Here is a 9498-nt window from a genome sequence, read left to right as displayed (position 1 = left end):
GGGCCGCGCCCCGCGGAGCCCGGCCTGCGCGCGCAGCCCCGCCCACGCCCCGCCTACGTAATCGGACAGGCGACAGTGAGGGCCAATGAGCAGCTCCCTGAATCCGCCGCTCGGGCTCCAGAGCATTGACTCGGCCCCGCCCGGCCTGTGAGCACAGCCCCGCTCCCGCCCCGCCCGCTGACCAATGGCGAGCGCCGCCAGGCATATCGTCCGTTGATTGGAGGCGCCGGGACGCTGTGGGTAGGAGAGGCGCACAGCGGCCGCGCGGGAAGTTCGGAGCGAGTGGTGGGGTCAGGCAAGTCCCGCGGGTGCGCACGGCCATGGAGGACTACGAGCAGGAGATGCACGGCGTCGAAGACAACTTCCACAGCCAGTTCGCGGCCGAGCTTGAGGTGCTGGCCGAGTTGGAAGGTGGGTGCAGGCCTCGTCACTCATAGCTGAACAGAGTCCTGGTCCGTCCCCGGGAGTCTGCGAGGGCTTCGCGGAAGAGGGGAGGCGAGCGAAGGCCAGAGGCAGCAGCGACCTGGGGGGCGGGGGAAGCGCTGGAGAGAGAAGGGCCTTCCAGCGCCGCTGTGTGTGGAGGCCGGCTGTCTTGAGGCGGTTGCTGTGAATCTTCTCTCCCTACAGGGACAGCGGCCCTGTCACCTTCCAGGAGCCCCCGGCCCACGGTGGGCCGGATCCGGCTTACTTTCGAAGAGGCTATTGCTGGAGGGGACGTTGCTACTCCTTGCACTCCAGGTGGACCTTCAGAATACCGAAAGGGCAGTGCCAAGAAGAGGCAGCTGGCCACCAACGTCCAGAGGGACAGGCCCCTGCTCCAAAGTATGTTGCAGGAACGCTGAGCACAGGGGTAGAGTTTGAGGCATGGGAAGTGCCTTTCTTCCTTCCCAGAGTGTGTGTCTGTCCCCAGCCCCCAGGGTCAAGCGGCCCAGGCTGGAGGCGGTCAAGAGGCTGAACTTCGGCTTGGATGAGATGGAAGAGCCGCCGCTTCCTGACTTCTCTCCTCAGGACATCACCCCCCCACCGAGTCCTGAGATCCCCGCTGATCTGTGGGGCGAGAGGTGTGTGTCTTGGGGCACAGGTGTTCTAGGGAGACTTGGAAGGATCTCGATCCTTGGACAGGGCCTGGGGCTAGGGGCCTGTAGGAGGGCTTGGTTGCTGAGGATGGATCTAGGGCTCTCGCTTGAGGGTAACAGGAGGCAAGAGTCCCAAGATGGTCCTGGTCCCTTCTTAGGCCCATGGATGCTGGTGCTGACACGAGTCTTATACAGACATCACCAGCCACCCACAATCCTGTCCTGAGGCGACCCCCTATTCTGGAGGACTATATCAATGTGACCTCAACAGATGGTGATCGGGTCTTTCTGGTGCTTCGGGCTGACCCAGTGGGAACTGGGGTACAGGTGGGTGCTGTGCGGCCATAAGAGGAAGGTGGGGGTTCATGATCCTCCTGCGCGGTTAAATGGGCTTGAAGCTGCCCAGGAAAGGGTCCTGGGCATCATATCCACACTGGGACCCTGGGGAATCCCTAGGAAGTCCACCTGGCCTCCAGTCATCCACCTTGTCTCCCTCCTCCTGCCCTTCTCCCTCCCCGTCCTCCTCCTACTTCTGCTCTCTTCTAGAGCCGCTCCTTTCCTATTGGTTTTTCCCCTTGGAGTCCCTGGTTAGAGAGGGGCTTCTCCATCTCTTGGCTTGCTGATGCTAGGGAGTACCACCTGGGTCCCTGGGCACTGTTGGGAGGGGGGTCTGTGGGTAACCCTATGATCTTGGAAGGGGCCCAGAGGTGACTGTTACCCTTCCTCCACCACAGAGCCCTTTCCCGGACATCCGGTGGCGTGGCCGTGGCCAGCTGGACTTGCTAGGTGTGTCCTTCGCCTCTCTGAAGGAGCAGGTCAACAATGAGGTGAGATCTGCTGGGGTTTGCTGGGAGGGGAAGGGGTAGCTCTCAGGTGACCGTGGCTGGCTAGGCCATCTTGATCCTAATCCCTATTGCTTGCACAGCGGCGGCAACGATTGCTCGAAGAGGCACAGCAGCTCTCAGATACACTGCACAGGTGATGTAGTGGACCCTTCCGGCCCTGAGATCCTTACCGGTTCTTGGACTGCTGACCCCCAGCCTGAATTCTGGGAGGGGGTGGCCCCTGCATGGGGTTAAGGCCTAGGAGCTCAGGGCACAATGTTCTCTAGCCTCAGGTCAGAGGAGATAGAGGAAGAGGCCCAGTCCTTGGGGGCCCTTGAGGAGGAGCCAGCCAAGAGCCAAGACGACTCCCAGCACTGCCTATGGGTGGACAAGTTTGCGCCCCAGCACTACACGGAACTGCTCAGTGACGACGTGAGGCCTTGTTTTTGCTTATGTGTGACTGGCTTCCTTGTTCCCAGGAGAGGGGAATTCAGGATCCAGCCAAACCATATATTGACAGCTACGGGGCAGTTGGGATGGAGGGCAGGGCTCTGATCAGCTTTGCTGAGTTGTAGATTGGGACAGGACATTAGAGCTCAGAAAAGGAAGCCAGGACTGGAGGCCAGGTGGACTTCCTAGGGAGTCCCCAGGGTCCCAGTGTGGATATGATGCCAGCATGCTGCTGGTAACCTGTGATGTGGGCTGGGGATCCAGGGCACCCCGGCTTGGAGCCTCTGTTTCCTTTCCCGCTCTCTCAGCAGCTGATGCTCCTGGGATCATCCCTGATGATAGCGGGGACTCCTGGAGAAGTTAGGACCAGGGCTTATGGAGACAGAGGCCCCTTTGTGAGCCCCACTCTGCCACTCACTGGCAGGGTGACTGGTACCAGTCACTTGTCACAGCCTCAGCGTCCCCGTGTGTCCCCAAGCTTATAACAGCATAAGGGTCAGGCCTTGGGAATCTTTGGTGCTGGTGGTCCCCCTAGGCAATGCCTCCCTTCCTGCAGTTCACCAACCGCTGCCTCCTCAAGTGGCTAAAGCTGTGGGACCTGGTGGTGTTCGGCCGAGAGAGGCCAGCCCGGAAGCCCAGGCCCAGTGTGGAGCCGGTCCGGGTTGGCAAGGAGGCCACAGCCTCCAGCAAGTGGAAAAGCCACGAGCAGGTGTTAGAAGAGATGCTGGAGGCTGAGCTGGACCCGAGCCAGCGGCCCCGGCAGAAGGTGAGCCCCATTTGGCTGCACTGTATACTTCTCTTATCCCAGGGGTTATACTCATTGGCTGGCACGTTTGTAGCTTTTGGGGGCCATGAGGCACACACATTTACTGCCCCGAAAGCTGTGGGCATGATGATGTCAGGGTCTTGGTGTAGGATGTCAATGACACGAGTGTGACTTGAGTTGTTCTTGTGATGACTCAGGTAGAGTCAGTGTTCCTTGAAGGGCCTTGCACCTCCCGAAAGATGATTGTAGTGGACAGTAAGTGGTTTCAGGGGGTCAGTCATGTCAGTAACAGCTGCGTCCGTTGGGTTCCTCTATTACTTGATTTATGTAGGGCTTTCTCATTCTGAAGCACTGACTCTGAGCCATGAACATGCTGGTATTCTTGTTTGGTGACTGCAATGGGGTGGGGACTCATCTCCCAGTGCCAAAGCCTCACAGGCTAGGATTTTCAGCCTCTGTGATTGGGCCCAGGAACTCCCTAAAGTGGTGTAGGCGGCAGCATGTTTTCATATATCTGGGCTGTAGGTGGCGCTGCTGTGTGGACCTCCAGGGCTGGGCAAGACCACTCTGGCCCATGTGATTGCAAGGCATGCTGGGTACTGTGTGGTAGAAATGAATGCAAGGTGAGTGGAAGGGAAGGCCTAGTCACTGAGTTTCTCTTCTGTCCTGACGTGTCTGGCTGAGTCAGGGACACCAGTGGATTAGAGGTGGGGCTGGGATCCCAGGGACACTGGCTGTGGACCACACCCCTTCTCGGGTCACTGGGATTTGGGGTCTTCTTGTGTGGTATTCTTAAGGTGTAAGTGTGGCAGCACGGCCCTGGAGGACCGTCCTGCCAGGGGCACTGGCTGCTGCCCTGGCCCAGGCCACAACTGCCCCGATAGCCCCTGCCTCGCCTCATGGTTCCAGTGATGACCGCAGCCCTGAGGCCTTCCGCACGCATATCGAGGCTGCTACGCAGATGGAGTCGGTGTTGGGTGCTGGTGGGAAGCCTAATTGCCTGGTCATTGACGAAATCGATGGGGCCCCCATGGTGGGCCTCCTGGATTATTGCCTGGTGGGTGGGTGGGTGGGCCAGCAATGGGAGCTGTGGCTCATTGCACCTGATGCATGTCTCCCCAGGCTTCCATCAATGTGCTCCTCAGCATCATCGACCGCAAGGGCCCAAAGGAGGCAGAGCCTGGGGACCTGGCTGTGCCAGCGGGCAGGGGGCGGCGGCGGCGGGCAGAGGGAGGGCTCCTGATGAGGCCAGTTATCTGCATCTGTAATGACCAGTGAGTGGGGTGGAGTGGGGTCTTGGGGGTAGGGGACCGAGGGGTTCTGCTGGGCGGGGCTTCCACAGGAGGGCAAAGGTCCCCTGGGGGGACATGACCATGCCCCTCCCAGCCACCTAGTAGATTTGAGGCTGGGATTTGGCACTAAGGTCCCCCCCAGCCCCTCCATGCCCATCCCACAGGTTTGCACCCTCCCTGCGGCAGCTGAAGCAGCAGGCCTTCCTGCTCCACTTCCCACCCACACTGCCCTCCAGGCTTGTGCAGAGACTGCAGGAGGTCAGTGGGGGGGGTGGGCAGGATGGGAGTGGCACAGGGCCCAGGCTGCATGGCTGACAATGGAGTGGGGGGACATGGTCCTTGTCCTGGTCTCAATCACCCCTCCCCTCTCATCCAGTGCTGCATTCCCTCTGCTGTCCCCAGCACCCCATTTCTCTGGTTGGCCCAGGTCCTGAGAGTGAGGGTGACTGGATCACTTTAGTCTCTGGTGGTGGTTGGTCCCTAGTGGGGAGCGAGGCCAGTCAGCAGGATCCGTAGCCTTTGTCCCGCTAGTAGGATAAGAGCTGTTACCTATTTCTAGGAAAGAGGTAGCCACAGGGCAGGGGCTCTGGGGAGGTGGACACTCACACTCCTGCCTCCTGTAGATCTCTGTACGTCAAGGCCTGCAGGCCGACCCAGGTGTGCTGGCAGCCCTTTGCGAGAAAACAGACAATGACATCCGTGCCTGCATCAACACCCTGCAGGTGGGCAGGGGGCAGCTGGCTGTGGTGGGGTGGAGCAGGGAGCAGCTACCCCTCACCTCCCATACCCTGTGTCTAGTTCCTGCATGGACAGGGCCAGCGGGAGCTGAGTGTTCGGGCTGTGCAGACCACACAAGTTGGCGTCAAGGATCAGCGCAAGGGGCTCTTCTCTGTGTGGCAAGAGATCTTCCAGCTGCCTCGAGCCCAGAGGTAGGCAGGGTAGGCGAAATGAGTGGGCAGGTCATCCAGCCTTGGCTTGGATGTCTGTGGCGCCCTAGTCCTGGTCACCAGACCCTGCGTGTGCAGGCTGGACCCCGCTTGGCCAACTGAGACCCAAGGCTGCCTAGGCCCTGCCTTCAGGGCTGTGCCTCGGCCTCCCCCACTGACCCCCCGCCCCCAGGGTCACCTCAGGTTGGGAGGGCACTGCTAAGAGGAATAAAGTAGGTGGGGGCTCCACTCCAGCCTCAGTACCCCCTCTGCAGGCGACGTGTGGGCCAGGACCCTACTCTGCCCACCCACATGCTCCTGCTGGGTGACGGGCTCACGGGCTGGGGACCCCATGCTGCCGAGGCACCCTTGACCATGGCCGCACAGCGGTTCTACCACATCCTGCATGTGGCCGCCTCCACAGGCGAGCATGAAAAGATGGTTCAGGTAATCACTACCTCAAATCTTTCCAGGGTGGGGGTTGGTGGGGAGGCAGGAGGCCAGCACCTGGCCATGTCCCCTCATCCCCAGACGGTGAGTGGGAGATGATTCAGATGGTGCTAAGCTGGAGGAGAAGCAGGTGGAATGAGAGTGAGATGAGGCAGACATGGAGCATCAGGGAGACTTCCGAGGGGACTGTGAGCAGGATGGAGGGCCAGAGGAAGGGCTGGCTGGTACCAGGAGGGGAATGGCTAGCATAGGCTTTGTGGGAGATGAGGTGGGTGGTGGGGTGTTGTTCGATTGATGGGATCACTGGCTGCCAGGTGTAAATCAGTGTGAGGGGCAGTGGCAGTGGCTGGGCGGCCTGACCCAGTGGCTGGGAGAGGACGTGAGCTACAGTAATGGGGACATGTGGGTTCGAGAGCAGGTGGGGTGAGATTTTGGCCAGAGCAGGTGGCAGAGATGCCCCCCTGTCCCCCCACAAAGCCTGGCCTAAGCTGCCTCCCTAACTAAGCAGCTTTGTGTTAATGGCCAGGGATCCGTGCAAATCCGGAAATCCACAGTGCGGTGGACAGAGTGGTGGCGGGAGGGGGTGGGATTCCCGTATGGAAGGAGAGCGGAGGGCTCTGTCCTCAATTCTGGTGGACAGAACTTCCTAAAGGGAGGGGTTGGGAGTTGGGGGCTCTCTCCTGCACGTCTTGGTCAAACCAGAGTGGGGGCAGCAGGTAGGCCTTCCTGTTCTCCCCTCAGGGTCCTATGGCTACTTGCTGGTATTTGCTGCTGCCCTGAGACCCCACACTTGCCAGGGCATTTGGGTGGTGAAGGGTCCCAGTGGGTGCTTTGGGGGGTTATGAGGCTGGAGGGGCTCAGGGACCTGCTGCCCACAGGGCCTGTTTGACAACTTCCTTCGCCTGCGGCTGCGGGACTCCAGCCTTGGCACCGTGTGCGTGGCGCTTGACTGGCTAGCCTTTGAGGACTTGCTGGGCCAGGCCGCCCACCATGGCCAGAGCTTCCAGCTGCTGCGCTACCGGCCTTTCCTGCCTGCAGTTTTCCACGTGCTGTTCGCCTCCAGCCACGTGCCAAGGATCGCCTTTCCAAGTAGTCAGCAGGAGGTACGCTCTGCACCCTGCTCCTGTCCAAGCTGAGCCTAGGGTCCTGGAGGGGTGGTCCTGGCTGACCTGATCCTGGTTCACCCTCCACTCCAGGCCCAGAACCGGATAAGCCGGGTGCAGAACCTGATTCAGACACTGGTGTCAGGTATCACACCGGCCACCCGCAGCCAAACCTCGCCCCAAGCCCTTGTCCTGGACACCCTCTGCCTTCTCCTGGACATCCTTGTGCCTAAGCTGCGCCCTGTGAGTGTTTCACTCAAGTGTAGCGGGTAGCTTCTAATGGGACAGGACCCCTAGCTGTGCTTAGCGCTGCCCATCTGCCCACAGGTGAGCACACAGCTGTACAGCACCCGTGAGAAGCTGCAGCTGGGTAGCCTTGTGGGCACCATGCTTGCCTATAGCCTAACCTACCGCCAGGAGCGCACGCCCGATGGGCAGTATGTCTATAGGCTGGAACCGTGAGTTTGCACAGTACCTGGAGTGGGGGTTCCGGGAGGCTGGGCTGGAAATCTAAAAGCATGGCATTGGTGAGACTTGTGAGTCTGTTTCCCCATCTGTTAGGAGTTTGGGGGTATGTCAGTTCTAGCTCAGCTCTTTCTCGGATGTGCCTATGAGGTGGCCCCAGGGCAGGCATAGCCCCAAGACCTGAGATTTACTGCAGAGCCTCTCACTGCTCCACTGTCCAGGGGCCCTCCAGGCATAGCCCCAAGACCTGAGATTTACTGCAGAGCCTCTCACTGCTCCACTGTCCCCCAGGGGCCCTCTGAGGTGGCCCCTGGGGGACAGTGGAGCAGTGAGAGGCTCTGCAGTAAACCTCAGGTCTTGGGGCTATGCTCCCCAGCGCTCTTTCTCCATCCTGAGATGGTCCCGCTGCCCAGCAAGGGCCCTGGTGTATCTGGGATGCAGATATTCCTCTGTGCCAGTAGCAAGGAGGCAGTGGTGGTGGTTCCTGATCGTGCAGCCCAGCCTGAGCCCCAGCCCTGCCCTGTTGTCTTATTTCTCCTGCTACAGCCCTGGGGAGGTTACTTCTCATATCAATATACAGTTGGGGATACTGAGGCTCAGGGATAATTCCCTGCTGGCCTGGGGCTAGGCCATGGCAGAGCCAGAACTGGACCCCGTCCTGCAGCTTTCACATTCTAGCATTTGGAGTCAGTCTGGTGGGTTGTCCCTGCTCTGTCTCTACTGAGTGGGTGCCCGGGTGTCTTGCCCCACCCACCTTGAGAGCAGGAACGTGGAGGAGGTGTGCCGCTTTCCTGAGCTGCCTGCCCGAAAGCCCCTCACCTACCAGGCCAAGCAGCTCATTGCCCACGAGATTGAAGTGGAGAAGATGCGGCGGGCAGAGGCCTTGGCCCGGGATAGGGACAGCTCCCAGGTGAGCCCAATCTTGGCTTGGGGCAGAGCAGGACCTGGTAGGACAGTGCCCTCGGAGTGGACACTGCCCCTTGAACAGCCTTGCCCCATCAGTTCTCTTTGCACCAACTTCCTGCAGGTAGACGGGAGGCCCCCCAAGACCGAGAGTCCACAGGGGGATGCTGGGGGAAAAGGGATACAGCCGCCTACCCCACGCAGCCATGAACAGTGGCTGGAGCGCATCCTGAAGAGAGCTGCCCAGGAGGACCAGGTGCGGGGAGTGGGGTGACAAGTGGCTGTGAAGGTGGGGCAGGGTGAGGCTGGGTGACCTTGGTGTAGGAGGGTTCTAATTCCTGAGGAGTCTGCCTAAAGGTCCAGCTCCCTGCTGCTCAGCAAGATGGGAATCCACCTAGGCTCAGTTTCTCTTCTGGGAAGGAAGGTGGGCTCTGCTGGCACCTTCTGCCTTGACCATGACCCTGATGGAGCAGGTGGCTATGAGGGTGGTGAGGGACAGAGAGAATACTTGCTGAGCAGGTCAGCTTGTAATGAGGGTAGGGGGCTAGGACAGGTGTCTACTCCCCTGACGTGGGCCATTGCTCAGAGTCTCCGTGAGACCTATCGTCCCTCATGGCATGGAGTGTCCTCCATGGGTCTGTCTCCATGAGCCTGACCGGTCACTCTTTTCAGGCGGAGAGAGATTTCTTCGGCCGTGTGGTTGTCAGAAAAGCAGCAGCCCTAAGCACAGGTATGTGTGGGGGCGGGGTGCAGAAGTGGTAGAGGGAGGGGCTGGATTCGGGCAGAAGATCAACCCTATGGCCCCCACAGAGGACACAGCCCCTGAGGTGGATGCAGCTGAGCGGCGCATGGGCACTGCAGTGGGCAGAAGTGACGTCTGGTTCCGCTTCAAGGAGGGCGTATCCAATGCTGTTCGGCGCAGCCTGCATATCAGGGACCTGCTGTAGCCGGGCCACACCAGATGCCATGGGATCACATTGGACACCCCAGTCCACACTGGACTCTCTGGGGTTACGCTGGATGCCCTGGTCCACACTGGACCCCTAGATCCATGCCAGATGCCCTGAGGCCATACCAGACCCCTGGTGTCCACTCCAGACACCCTGAAATCATGACTGACACTCTGTGGTCATGCTGAATATCCCCAGATCAATACCAGATGCCCTGGCATTGCTTTCTTTTCATTAGAAAATGTATAAAAGCACAGACATCCTGGAAAGTTTTTATAAAAGTCACACCTTTA

General features: G+C 59.8%; 1 protein-coding gene across 2 annotated transcripts; it reads left to right on the top strand.

Moving 5' to 3' along the window:
- Nucleotides 1–222: 222 nt before the first annotated feature.
- Nucleotides 223–9474, top strand: CHTF18 (chromosome transmission fidelity factor 18). 2 transcript variants are annotated; one of them, XM_006913996.3, is made up of 22 exons: nt 223–411; nt 628–822; nt 911–1061; nt 1235–1403; nt 1811–1903; nt 2002–2054; nt 2194–2332; nt 2907–3116; nt 3642–3739; nt 4026–4149; nt 4239–4390; nt 4573–4666; nt 5032–5130; nt 5207–5337; nt 5610–5781; nt 6663–6887; nt 6981–7130; nt 7215–7345; nt 8118–8262; nt 8380–8511; nt 8928–8985; nt 9066–9474. In XM_006913996.3, the coding sequence occupies exons 1-22, from the start codon at nt 321–323 to the stop codon at nt 9200–9202; spliced, it is 2949 nt and encodes a 982-aa protein (XP_006914058.1). In that variant the 5' UTR covers nt 223–320; the 3' UTR covers nt 9203–9474. The 2 variants fall into 2 exon arrangements, with proteins under 2 accessions (XP_006914058.1, XP_006914057.1); XM_006913995.3 differs by having other exon boundaries at nt 224–411; nt 2188–2332.
- Nucleotides 9475–9498: the final 24 nt, after the last annotated feature.

The sequence above is a fragment of the Pteropus alecto genome, unplaced genomic scaffold, assembly GCF_000325575.1.
Source record: "Pteropus alecto unplaced genomic scaffold, ASM32557v1 scaffold44, whole genome shotgun sequence".
Taxonomy (NCBI): domain Eukaryota; kingdom Metazoa; phylum Chordata; class Mammalia; order Chiroptera; family Pteropodidae; genus Pteropus; species Pteropus alecto.
The sequence above is the reverse complement of the archived record's forward strand: the minus strand, read 5'-3'. Positions and strand labels throughout refer to the sequence as shown.